This window comes from Salvelinus fontinalis, chromosome 6, assembly GCF_029448725.1.
Source record: "Salvelinus fontinalis isolate EN_2023a chromosome 6, ASM2944872v1, whole genome shotgun sequence".
In the NCBI taxonomy this organism is placed as follows: domain Eukaryota; kingdom Metazoa; phylum Chordata; class Actinopteri; order Salmoniformes; family Salmonidae; genus Salvelinus; species Salvelinus fontinalis.
The window spans coordinates 20773132-20786691 of NC_074670.1; the positions used below are offsets into that span (position 1 = coordinate 20773132).

A 13560-nucleotide genomic window follows, 5' to 3' on the forward strand; every position below is an offset into this window, starting at 1 on the left:
CTGGGAAAGAGAGATTGAATAGCATGTTCTACCTAAGACACCATTCCCCTCATGAAGCCTTGGGCTTAGTGGCCATCTAGTGCCAATAGAAAAGTTCCAAAAGTAAAACTCCACCCAACTGGCTTCCCAGGCAGGCTAAGAAAACCCTCCCTGACTCAGGGGACACATCTCCATCATGGCCTCATGGCTGCTGGGCTCATAGTTGGATTGATGGTGGCTGCTTAGTGGTGGCCATTGAATTACAGAGTTTTTACGACCCCTTTTCCCCACCACCAGAGCCAATCCTGAGCTGAACAGGCTCAGGTCTCAGAGCACTTTGGGCTCAGAGGAAGACAGGAAGAAAACATCCACTTAAAGAGGTGAGATGGAGAAATAATAAATCCAACACTTTTACTGCCTTAAAGCTTTTTTACTACCATTAATGGAAGAAGGCACTGGTAGGTATTTTGCAGGCTGCCCATGTACAGTACAGCCCAGTCAGTATGTACCACCACGTACAAGGATCTATAGACCCCCAGACCTGCTCTTCAGGTTTGGTATAAAATGCTGAGATGGAAAGACACCATAGTAGCTCCCACTCCAGCTCTCACTCCATGATAGCATGATAGAGTAATGGAGGGCAAGCAAGAGATGAATAGTCACTATTTTTTGTGTAAAGTCAATGGGTGTCTGTGTGTGCACATCTGTCCGAGCAGGTGTGTGTGTGTGAGTGTGTGTGTGCACATAAAAGTGCATGCGTACATTCCTGTGTGTGTGTGTGTGTGTGTGTGTGTGTGTGTGTGTGTGTGTGTGTGTGTGTGTGTGTGTGTGTGTGTGTGTGTGTGTGTGTGTGTGTGTGTGTGTGTGTGTGTGTGTGTGTGTGTGTGTGTGTGTGTGTGTGTGTATGTGTGTGGTGTATGTGTATGTGCGTGCAATCGGGGAGCTGGATGGTTCCTCACACACAGCTGGTGATCCCTGTCCCTGGAGAGCCAAGTTACTCTGCAGCACCCTCAGCAGCAGGCAGGAGGAGAGGGAAGAGCAGGAGGAGGAGGAGGGGGAGGAGGAGAAATGGGAGGAAGATGAGGAGGAGCTGAAGGAGGAGGAGGGAGAGGTGGAGGATAATGAGAAGGAAGAAAAGGAAGAGGGGGATGAGAGAGAGGAAGAGGTGGAGAAGGAAGAGGGGGAAGAGAGGGAAGTGGACAACCATGGTGATCATGGTATTTTTCTGAAAGCCAGCTATGTTGTGACGATGGGAATGTGTGGACTCATGAGAGAAAGTCCTCATTGGGCGAACCAGAATGAAAAGCCTACTAAAACTTCAAATATTTCGCAATCTTTTATTAAAGTTAATAACAAGTGGAAAATATTAGACTAAAAACCTAATTATTTTGAATCACAATTTGAGTTAAGTAAATTAAAATAATTTCAAATAAACATACAATTAATGTCATTACAACATATATTTTTGGATTTGGCAAATAATATTAACATATGTTGACATTATAAGGTGTATGGTTCATAACATTAAATAAATGTCTTGCTATTTTTATTTTTATCTTTATCCTTTCTTACAAAGAATACAGTAGCAGTTGGACACACCTACTCATTCCCACGGTTTTCTTTATTTTTACTATTTTCTAAATTGTAGAACAATAGTGAAGACATCAAAACTGTTAAATAACACATATGGAATCATGTAGTAACCAAAACAAGTGTTAAACAAATGTGTGCAAAGCTGTCATCAAGGCAAAGGGTGGCTACTTTGAAGAATCTAAAATAGAAAATATATTTTGGGGTTACTACATGATTTCATAGTTTTGATGTCTTCACTATTATTCTACAATATAGAAAATAGTAAAAATAAAGAAAAACCCTTGAATGAGTAGGTGTGTCCAAACTTCTGACTGGTACTTTTAAAAATGCAAATTGCAGGGTGTGTGCTATCAAGCATGACAAACCCAGCAAAGAGATGCTTAGTAGAACATGTTCAAGTTGACACTTTCAGCATCGTGGTGAAAATACAACCCTGTACTGTCGACACATTCAAGTAAAGGATCTTGTGCAATTAAATAAAATATCAGGCATTTTCAAATGTGACTAATTATTGAATTGATATGGGAATACTTGGTACACTGCATATCGTGTCAAGGTTTTACAGTTAAAACATTAGCAATGGGCCACACATACTAAAATACACTTTGTGATTGTGTGACACTCAAACCTCTTGGAGAATGTATATTTGCTTTGGATGAATAAACCATGTATTGCTTCTCAGATCATCTGACATAAAAAAAAAGATTGATTATGAGAATTTATGAAAAGCAATATACACCTTTGTCGGTTATCAATTGGATGTTAAAATATTGAGGTACACAACTTACATAATTGTAGCATATAGGCACAGGTTGTGTGACAATAAAATGTTAAATGGACTGACAACTGACAACTACTCAATTATTCTTGAAACAGATATGTGAGTGAGGTCTATTCTCTGTCTGGATATATCTGCTATCTGTATGACACGCTCCTCCACCTAGTTCTGAGCTGATAAGAGTGTGAAACTTATCTTCTTCAAATGCTGTGTCTGACACAAAGACATGCTGAAGAACACCAGGAAGAGATCATGATCAACATCAAACGATGAGGTTTCTATTGAATCACTCTCCTTCTCTTTCTCTGACTCAGCTGACTATTACTCCCTACTCTACTCACTTCCTAATGTGTTTTTATTAGCCATATCGTTCTTTAGCATTCTTTAAATGACATCCTATTGATGGGGGACCTCCCCTCCCGTCTACCCTGGCTGGTCTGTGGGTGTAGTGCTGTGCTGTGTGTGTTGTCGTTGACAGAGGACTCTGTGAACATCACGTCATGACTAGATGCTCTGAATCATTGATATGGGGGCTTATGGCCCAGCAGCAGCAGCAGCATCACTGCGTTGTGCGATCGATGGAGGGTGTAGAAGAAAGCTCTTGGTGCAGACCAGGCTCCTGTGGAGAGCTAAGTAGGGGTTGGCGTTTGAGATTTATGAGACTGTTGTTGGGTGAGAGAGCACTGTGTTAGACAGGAAAAGAAAGACAGGATGGGACAGGACAGGACATGAAGGACAGGGCAGGAAGGACAGGACAGGAATCCCAGGAAGGACAGGGCAGGAAGGACAGGACAGGAATCCCAGGAAGGACAGGACAGGAAGGACAGGACAGGAATCCCAGGAAGGACAGGACAGGAAGGACAGGACAGGAATCCCAGGAAGGACAGGAAGAACCAGAGAGGAAGGACAGGACAGGACAAGACAGGACAGGAAGGACATGGGATTAAGGGGATCATCAACAGGTTTACATGCTGTTGACAATGAGTGATGTGTTGTTGTAGCATTACACTTTCAATATGAGATTATTCAGTAGAGTAGTTAGTATGTTATAATATCTGAAAGCTTACATATGTTTCCAAAACCAAGCCTTCAGAGTTTGCAATTATAGCTTGATTCAGTTCGGCTAGTCTGTACAAAAGTTTGTATCTGATAATAAGGATTCGTTTTTTGGGAGAGGCTGTGGCTGTGTGTTGAGGGTGACATGAAGACGAGAGTGGCAAGGCGTATGACTGGTGACATTTACTTCAGCCTTATGGATCATGCATTTGGGCCAACCTTCCAATCCCATCGTGTGAAACCGTGCACCTATAGTTTTCGGGCCGCCTTTCGAAAACATACACCCAACCATGCACCAATGGCAACTTTTCATTCAAACGTTGTGACCATAACATCGCTGCCAGTTCTTCCGACAGGAAACTTCCCAAATCGGGAACTATCTGAAGTTAAAAAAGTACAATTTGTGCATTTTAAGGTAAATGTAGATGACTGGAGTCTCTGGAGTCTTTCTGGAGGTCATTTGAGCTGGTGGTTAAAGTCTACAGGTAGCTGCTTGGAGGGTCCGTGGTGACAGCAGAACTCCTCACGCTTCCTATCACCTTGGTGCCGTTGGGGCTAAGTGGATAAAGGCAAGAAAATGAACCCATACTTACTGTGTCTTAAAGAATATGGTGCATTACTGTATCTACATAAACATCAGTGTTTCAGGAGCTGACCTGACTATCATGTAAAATTGTCCTTGTGATCTCAGTGTAACTAAAATGGCTACCGTCTGTCTGTCCTTTTTGTACATCATGTACATTCAAATAAGTGTTAATACTGAACACGTGTAAATGTCCCCTCCACCCGTATCCAAACATCAAGTGCACTTTATTGAGTATGAGGTGAGGGATGGTTTAGTGCAAATACAACGAGACTAAATGTCTCTACTTTTCATCATGTTGTGCCTTTTGTGTCAGAAATAAAAACATGTGATACAAATTTAATACTTTGTAAACCACAAAATAAATGTAAGCTAGGCCAAAATACAAAGCTAATAGAAAAGTAGAAAAATGGTCTCCTTGTCGAAAATCTCTGTATAATAAGATTCACACACAGACACATTGTCATTGCAACCTGGCTATACGTGAAAGGATGTTGCTTTACCTTTTCCAGTTGTGCGTTTTGTTTGGATTTATAGATGAACTCTCCGACTGCCACAAACACCGACAAGACGAGTCCAGCCGCCAGGACGATAAAGATGCCCCCGATGTTCTGGACCCCCAGAGCGCTGGCCTCCTTATTCTTCTCATCCTCCGGACAACCGTTCCCCCTCCACCACTTCTCCTTCATCATGTGCAGCTTTCCTTCTTCCTGCAGCTGCAGGATCGCTATGGTAATCTTGTCTCTGTACGGAGAGCCTGAGGGACCAAAAAAGGCAGGTGAGGTTGAGATGGATAGTAATTAGGAGGAAAGAGCGTGCGTGCGTGCGTGTGCGTGTGCGTGTGCGTGTGTGTGTGTGTGTGTGTGTGTGTGTGTGTGTGTGTGTGTGTGTGTGTGTGTGTAGTACCAACATCCCAACCAGTGTTCTGGCTGGTGCTGAATGCACCATAGATTCTCCCATGCAGCTCCCACAGTGGTTTCACAAACAATACACTAATAAACCCGAAGTACATTCCAGGGACCAGCAATTTACCTCCTTTTATCTGCTCCTTTTTTTTCTATAATTAAAACTGGTTGCCATGCTTAATTAGTGGTAATGTCTCTAGTGTGCATTGTTTTGTTTTGCTTAATAAATAAATTGGCTGCCATCGTGTTGCTTTGAAGTGCTCCCGTCTGCCCCTGTGTGTGTGTGTGTGTGTGCGTGCGCTCGTGCACGTGTGTGTGCATGCGTGTTCACGGCATCTCCTCAGTGCCGGGAATAATTCCTCAAACTCCCGGCAGCCTCCAGGCCTCCCCGCACCAGTCAGGTAAACAGGGCTGGCGTGTTCATGTTCCCTGCTGGCCAGATCAAACCCCGTCACACGCAGAGGCTTCTGATTAGACCTGAAGGGTGAAACCAAGTGAAAACACTTGAAATCTCCCCGACCCCCTTTCATATAACCGACTGGAGAGCTCTCCCTGTGGCTAGGGGCCCATATAATCAGGATGTTAATGCTGCTTGAAATATTTAAAACTCAATCACACTTCATTATTATTATCTCATATACTTCAGAACTATAGCCAGCTTTGTGTTGAGGAGAGAGGAAAACAGCTCTTCAGAATTATAGCCAGCTTGGTGTTGAGGAGAGGGGAAAACAGCTCTTCTGAATTATAGTCAGCTTGGTGTTGAGGAGAGGGGAAAACAGCTCTTCAGAATTATAGTCAGCTTGGTGTTGAGGAGAGGGGAAAACAGCTCTTCAGAATTATAGTCAGCTTGGTGTTGAGGAGAGGGGAAAACAGCTCTTCAGAATTATAGCCAGCTTGGTGTTGAGTAGAGGGGAAAACAGCTCTTCAGAATTATAGCCAGCTTGGTGTTGAGGAGAGGGGAAAACAGCTCTTCAGAATTATAGCCAGCTTGGTGTTGAGGACAGGGGAAAACAGCTCTTTAGAATTATAGCCAGCTTGGTGTTGAGGACAGGGGAAAACAACTCTTCAGAATTATAGCCAGCTTGGTGTTGAGAGGGGACAACAGCTCATCAGAATTATAGCCAGCTTGGTGTTGAGGAGAGGGGAAAACAGCTCTTCAGATTATAGTCAGCTTGGTGTTGAGAGGGGAAAACAGCTCTTCAGAATTAGAGCCAGCTTGGTGTTGAGGAGAGGGGAAAACAGCTCTTCAGAAATATAGCCAGCTTGATGTTAAGAGGGGAAAACAAATCTTCAGAATTATAGCCAGCTTGGTGTTGAGGAAAGGGGAAAACAACTGTTCAGAATTATAGCCAGCTTGGTGTTGAGGAAAGGGGAAAACAGATCTTCAGAATTATAGCCAGCTTGGTGTTGAGGAGAGGGGAAAACAACTCTTCAGAATTATAGCCAGCTTGGTGTTGAGAGGGGAAAACTGCTCTTCAGAATTATAGCCAGCTTGGTGTTGAGAGGGGAAAAACTGCTTTTCAGAATTATAGCCAGCTTGGTGTTGAGAAGAGGGGAGAACAACTCTTCAGAATTATAGCCAGCTTGGTGTTGAGATGGGAAAACTGCTCTTCAGAATTATAGCCAGCTTGGTGTTGAGAGGGGAAAACAGCTCTTCAGAATTATAGCCAGCTTGGTGTTGAGTAGAGGGGAAAACAGCTCTTCAGAATTATAGTCAGCTTGGTGTTGAGGAAAAGTGAAAACAGCTCTTCAGAATTATAGCCAGCTTGGTGTTGAGGAGAGGGGAAAACAGCTCTTCAGAATTATAGCCAGCTTGGTGTTGAGGAGAGGGGAAAACAGCTCTTCAGAATTATAGCCAGCTTGGTGTTAAGAGGGGAAAACAACTCTTCAGAATTATAGCCAGCTTGGTGTTGAGGAGAGGGGAAAACAGCTCTTCAGAATTATAGCCAGCTTGGTGTTGAAGACAGGGGAAAACAGCTCTTCAGAACTATAGCCAGCTTGGTGTTGAGGAGAGGGGAAAACAGCTCTTCAGAATTATAGCCAGCTTGGTGTTGAGGAGAGGGGAAAACAGCTCTTCAGAATTATAGCCAGCTTGGTGTTGAGGACAGGGGAAAACAACTCTTCAGAATTATAGTCAGCTTTGTGTTGAGGAGAGGGGAAAACAACTCTTCAGAATTATAGCCAGCTTGATTGTTAAGAGGGGAAAACAACTCTTCAGATTTATAGCCAGCTTGGTGTTGAGGAGAGGGGAAAACAGCTCTTCAGAATTATAGCCAGCTTGTGTTGAGGAGAGGGGAAAACAGCTCTTCAGAATTATAGCCAGATTGGTGTTGAGAAGAGGGGAAAACAGCTCTTCAGAATTATAGCCAGCTTGGTGTTGAGGAGAGGGGAAAACAACTTTTCAGAATTATAGCCAGCTTGGTGTTGAGGAAAGGGGAAAACAACTCTTCAGAATTATAGCCAGCTTGGTGTTGAGGAGAGGGGAAAACAGCTCTTCAGAATTATAGCCAGCTTGGTGTTGAGGAGAGGGGAAAACAACTCTTCAGAATTATAGCCAGCTTGGTGTTGAGGACAGGGGAAAACAACTCTTCAGAATTATAGCCAGCTTGGTGTTGAGAGGGGACAACAGCTCATCAGAATTATAGCCAGCTTGGTGTTGAGGAGAGGGGAAAACAGCTCTTCAGATTATAGTCAGCTTGGTGTTGAGAGGGGAAAACAGCTCTTCAGAATTAGAGCCAGCTTGGTGTTGAGGAGAGGGGAAAACAGCTCTTCAGAAATATAGCCAGCTTGATGTTAAGAGGGGAAAACAAATCTTCAGAATTATAGCCAGCTTGGTGTTGAGGAAAGGGGAAAACAACTGTTCAGAATTATAGCCAGCTTGGTGTTGAGGAAAGGGGAAAACAGATCTTCAGAATTATAGCCAGCTTGGTGTTGAGGAGAGGGGAAAACAACTCTTCAGAATTATAGCCAGCTTGGTGTTGAGAGGGGAAAACTGCTCTTCAGAATTATAGCCAGCTTGGTGTTGAGAGGGGAAAAACTGCTTTTCAGAATTATAGCCAGCTTGGTGTTGAGAAGAGGGGAGAACAACTCTTCAGAATTATAGCCAGCTTGGTGTTGAGATGGGAAAACTGCTCTTCAGAATTATAGCCAGCTTGGTGTTGAGAGGGGAAAACAGCTCTTCAGAATTATAGCCAGCTTGGTGTTGAGTAGAGGGGAAAACAGCTCTTCAGAATTATAGTCAGCTTGGTGTTGAGGAAAAGTGAAAACAGCTCTTCAGAATTATAGCCAGCTTGGTGTTGAGGAGAGGGGAAAACAGCTCTTCAGAATTATAGCCAGCTTGGTGTTGAGGAGAGGGGAAAACAGCTCTTCAGAATTATAGCCAGCTTGGTGTTAAGAGGGGAAAACAACTCTTCAGAATTATAGCCAGCTTGGTGTTGAGGAGAGGGGAAAACAGCTCTTCAGAATTATAGCCAGCTTGGTGTTGAAGACAGGGGAAAACAGCTCTTCAGAACTATAGCCAGCTTGGTGTTGAGGAGAGGGGAAAACAGCTCTTCAGAATTATAGCCAGCTTGGTGTTGAGGAGAGGGGAAAACAGCTCTTCAGAATTATAGCCAGCTTGGTGTTGAGGACAGGGGAAAACAACTCTTCAGAATTATAGTCAGCTTTGTGTTGAGGAGAGGGGAAAACAACTCTTCAGAATTATAGCCAGCTTGATTGTTAAGAGGGGAAAACAACTCTTCAGATTTATAGCCAGCTTGGTGTTGAGGAGAGGGGAAAACAGCTCTTCAGAATTATAGCCAGCTTGTGTTGAGGAGAGGGGAAAACAGCTCTTCAGAATTATAGCCAGATTGGTGTTGAGAAGAGGGGAAAACAGCTCTTCAGAATTATAGCCAGCTTGGTGTTGAGGAGAGGGGAAAACAACTTTTCAGAATTATAGCCAGCTTGGTGTTGAGGAAAGGGGAAAACAACTCTTCAGAATTATAGCCAGCTTGGTGTTGAGGAGAGGGGAAAACAGCTCTTCAGAATTATAGCCAGCTTGGTGTTGAGGAGAGGGGAAAACAACTCTTCAGAATTATAGCCAGCTTGGTGTTGAGGAAAGGGGAAAAGAGCTCTTCAGAATTATAACCAGATTGGTGTTGAGAAGAGAGGAAAACAGCTCTTCAGAATTATAGTCAGCTTGGTGTTGAGGAGAGGGGAAAACAGCTCTTCAGAATTATAGCCAGCTTGTGTTGAGGAGAGGGGAAACAGCTCTTCAGAATTATAGCCAGCTTGGTGTTGAGAGGGGAAAACAGCTCTTCAGAATTATAGCCAGCTTGGTGTTAAGAGGGGAAAACAACTCTTCAGAATTATAGCCAGCTTGGTGTTGAGGAGAGGGGAAAACAGCTCTTCAGAATTATAGCCAGCTCGGTGTTGAGGAGAGGGGAAAACAGCTCTTCAGAATTATAGCCAGCTTGGTGTTGAGGAGAGGGGAGAACAGCTCTTCAGAATTATAGTCAGCTTGGTGTTGAGGAGAGGGGAAAACAGCTCTTCAGAATTATAGTCAGCTTGGTGTTGAGAAGAGGGGAAAACAGCTCTTCAGAATTATTGCCAGCTTGGTGTTGAGGAGAGGGGAAAACAGCTCTTCAGAATTATAGCCAGCTTGGTGTTGAGGAAAGGGGAAAACAGCTCTTCAGAATTATAGCCAGCTTGGTGTTGAGGACAGGGGAAAACAACTCTTCAGAATTATAGCCAGCTTGGTGTTGAGAGGGGAAAACAGCTCTTCAGAATTATAGCCAGCTTGGTGTTGAGGAGAGGGGAAAACAGCTCTTCAGAATTATAGTCAGCTTGGTGTTGAGGAGAGAGGAAAACAGCTCTTCAGAATTATAGTCAGCTTGGTGTTGAGAAGAGGGGAAAACAGCTCTTCAGAATTATTGCCAGCTTGGTGTTGAGGAGAGGGGAAAACAGCTCTTCAGAATTATAGCCAGCTTGGTGTTGAGGAAAGGGGAAAACAGCTCTTCAGAATTATAGCCAGCTTGGTGTTGAGGACAGGGGAAAACAACTCTTCAGAATTATAGCCAGCTTGGTGTTGAGAGGGGAAAACAGCTCTTCAGAATTATAGCCAGCTCGGTGTTGAGGAGAGGGGAAAACAGCTCTTCAGAATGATAGTCAGCTTGGTGTTGAGGAAAGGGGAAAACAGCTCTTCAGAATTATAGCCAGCTTGGTGTTGAGGAGAGGGGAAAACAGCTCTTCAGAACTATAGTCAGCTTGGTGTTGAGAAGAGGGGAAAACAGCTCTTCAGAATTATAGCCAGCTTGATGTTGAGGAAAGGGGAAAACAGCTCTTCAGAATTATAGCCAGCTTGGTGTTGAGTAGAGGGGAAAACAGCTCTTCAGAATTATAGCCAGCTTGGTGTTGAGAAGAGGGGAAAACAGCTCTTCAGAATTATAGCCAGCTTGATGTTGAGGAAAGGGGAAAACAGCTCTTCAGAATTATAGCCAGCTTGGTGTTGAGGAAAGGGGAAAACAGCTCTTCAGAATTATAGCCAGCTTGGTGTTGAGGAAAGGGGAAAACAGCTCTTCAGAATTATAGCCAACTTGGTGTTGAGTAGAGGGGAAAACAGCTCTTCAGAATTATAGTCAGCTTGGTGTTGAGGAAAAGTGAAAACAGCTCTTCAGAATTATAGTCAGCTTGGTGTTGAGGAGAGGGGAAAACAGCTCTTCAGAATTATAGCCAGCTTGGTGTTGAGGAGAGGGGAAAACAGCTCTTCAGAATTATAGCCAGCTTGGTGTTGAGGAGAGGGGAAAACAGCTCTTCAGAATAATAGCCAGCTTGGTGTTGAGAGGGGAAAACTGCTCTTCAGAATTATAGTCAGCTTGGTGTTGAGAAGAGGGGAAAACAGCCCTTCAGAATTATAGCCAGCTTGGTGTTGAGGAGAGGGGAAAACAGCTCTTCAGAATTATAGCCAGCTTGGTGTTGAGAAGAGAGGAAAACAGCTCTTCAGAATTATAGCCAGCTTGGTGTTGAGGAGAGGGGAAAACAGCTCTTCAGAATTATAGCCAGCTTGGTGTTGAGGAAAGGGGAAAACAGCTCTTCAGAATTATAGCCAGCTTGGTGTTGAGGAGAGGGGAAAACAGCTCTTCAGAATTATAGCCAGCTTGGTGTTGAAGACAGGGGAAAACAGCTCTTCAGAACTATAGCCAGCTTGGTGTTGAGGAGAGGGGAAAACAGCTCTTCAGAATTATAGCCAGCTTGGTGTTGAGGAGAGGGGAAAACAGCTCTTCAGAATTATAGCCAGCTTGGTGTTGAGGACAGGGGAAAACAACTCTTCAGAATTATAGTCAGCTTTGTGTTGAGGAGAGGGGAAAACAACTCTTCAGAATTATAGCCAGCTTCATTGTTAAGAGGGGAAAACAACTCTTCAGATTTATAGCCAGCTTGGTGTTGAGGAGAGGGGAAAACAGCTCTTCAGAATTATAGCCAGCTTGTGTTGAGGAGAGGGGAAAACAGCTCTTCAGAATTATAGCCAGCTTGTGTTGAGGAGAGGGGAAAACAGCTCTTCAGAATTATAGCCAGCTTGTGTTGAGGAGAGGGGAAACAGCTCTTCAGAATTATAGCCAGCTTGTGTTGAGGAGAGGGGAAAACAGCTCTTCAGAATTATAGCCAGCTTGTGTTGAGGAGAGGGGAAACAGCTCTTCAGAATTATAGCCAGCTTGGTGTTAAGAGGGGAAAACAGCTCTTCAGAATTATAGCCAGCTTGGTGTTAAGAGGGGAAAACAACTCTTCAGAATTATAGCCAGCTTGGTGTTGAGGAGAGGGGAAAACAGCTCTTCAGAATTATAGTCAGCTTGGTGTTGAGGAGAGGGGAAAACAGCTCTTCAGAATTATAGCCAGCTTGTGTTGAGGAGAGGGGAAACAGCTCTTCAGAATTATAGCCAGCTTGTGTTGAGGAGAGGGGAAAACAGCTCTTCAGAATTATAGCCAGCTTGTGTTGAGGAGTGGGGAAACAGCTCTTCAGAATTATAGCCAGCTTGGTGTTAAGAGGGGAAAACAGCTCTTCAGAATTATAGCCAGCTTGGTGTTGAGGAGAGGGGAAAACAGCTCTTCAGAATTATAGCCAGCTTGGTGTTGAGAGTGGAAAACAGCTCTTCAGAATTATAGCCAGCTTGGTGTTAAGAGGGGAAAACAACTCTTCAGAATTATAGCCAGCTTGGTGTTGAGGAGAGGGGAAAACAACTCTTCAGAATTATAGCCAGCTTGGTGTTGAGGAGAGGGGAAAACAGCTCTTCAGAATTATAGCCAGCTTGGTGTTGAGGAGAGGGGAAAACAGCTCTTCAGAATTATAGCCAACTTGGTGTTGAGGAGAGGGGAAAACAGCTCTTCAGAATTATAGCCAGCTTGGTGTTGAGGAGAGGGGAAAACAGCTCTTCAGAATTATAGCCAGCTTGGTGTTGAGGAGAGGGGAAAACAGCTCTTCAGAATTATAGCCAGCTTGATGTTAAGAGGGGAAAACAGCTCTTCAGAATTATAGCCAGCTTGGTGTTGAGGAGAGGGGAAAACAACTCTTCAGAATTATAGCCAGCTTGGTGTTGAGGACAGGGGAAAACAGCTCTTCAGAATTATAGCCAGCTTGGTGTTGAGGACAGGGGAAAACAGCTCTTCAGAATCATAGCCAGCTTGGTGTTGAGGACAGGGGAAAACAGCTCTTCAGAATTATAGCCAGCTTGGTGTTGAGGACAGGGGAAAACAGCTCTTCAGAATTATAGCCAGCTTGGTGTTGAGGAAAGGGGAAAACAGCTCTTCAGATTTATAGCCAGCTTGGTGTTGAGGACAGGGGAAAACAGCTCTTCAGAATCATAGTCAGCTTGAGGGGAGAACAACACATGGAGATTGCCTGATGAATATTAAGTATCAAGGATGTTTGTTGAGAAGCAGCCATGCAGGGAACAATACAATGCTACTTGTTAGTATGTATGAGGACCAATACTATAGCAGCAGGAGCTGGGCAGACAAAAAGGCACTCAGTGATTGACAATCTCCATAGTAACACTTCCTCACTGTGCTGTTGCTATGCCTGAAGAGCGGAGAACAGTGGTGCTGCGATCACCATGCCACCTTTGAATACTTTTAGATGTGTTATGTCCTTCATCGCCAGCTCAAGGCTTTGTGTGTGTGTCTCGCTCTCTTTTTTATCAGATCTACAACAGACAGGCAGAGCCCAGCGTACATGTTTCAAAACATCTATCCCCATGGTGATAACTAATGTGAAACACGCAGCACTAACTCTCGTATAATTCATTTCCATCTAAATATATGTATCTTCAGGGGTCACATTCATACAACAGCTACTGTAGCTAGCCCTGTGTTTGTCAGATCACTCACTACTGTAGCTAGCCCTGTGTGTGTCATATCACTCACTACTGTAGCTAGCCCTGTGTGTGTCATATCACTCACTACTGTAACTAGCCCTGTGTGTGTCATATCACTCACTACTGTAACTAGCCCTGTGTGTGTCAGATCACTCACTACTGCAGCTAGCCCTGTGTGTGTCATATCACTCACTACTGTAGCTAGCCCGGTGTGTGTCAGATCACTCACTACTGTAGCTAGCCCTGTGTGTGTCAGATCACTCACTACTGTAGCTAGCCCTGTGTGTGTCAGATCACTCACTACTGTAGCTAGCCCTGTGT

At 44.1% G+C, this 13560-nt stretch overlaps 1 protein-coding gene across 1 annotated transcript in view; it reads right to left on the reverse strand.

Annotated features, from left to right (window-relative positions):
• The window catches only part of LOC129857328 (glutamate receptor ionotropic, kainate 2-like), a gene marked incomplete in the record, with an annotated part of 311711 nt that overhangs the window by 4347 nt on the left and 293804 nt on the right, over window positions 1-13560 (reverse strand). Inside the window, 1 exon segment of the mRNA XM_055925459.1 lies at window positions 4493-4746. Coding sequence (XP_055781434.1) covers window positions 4493-4746 — 254 coding nt within the window.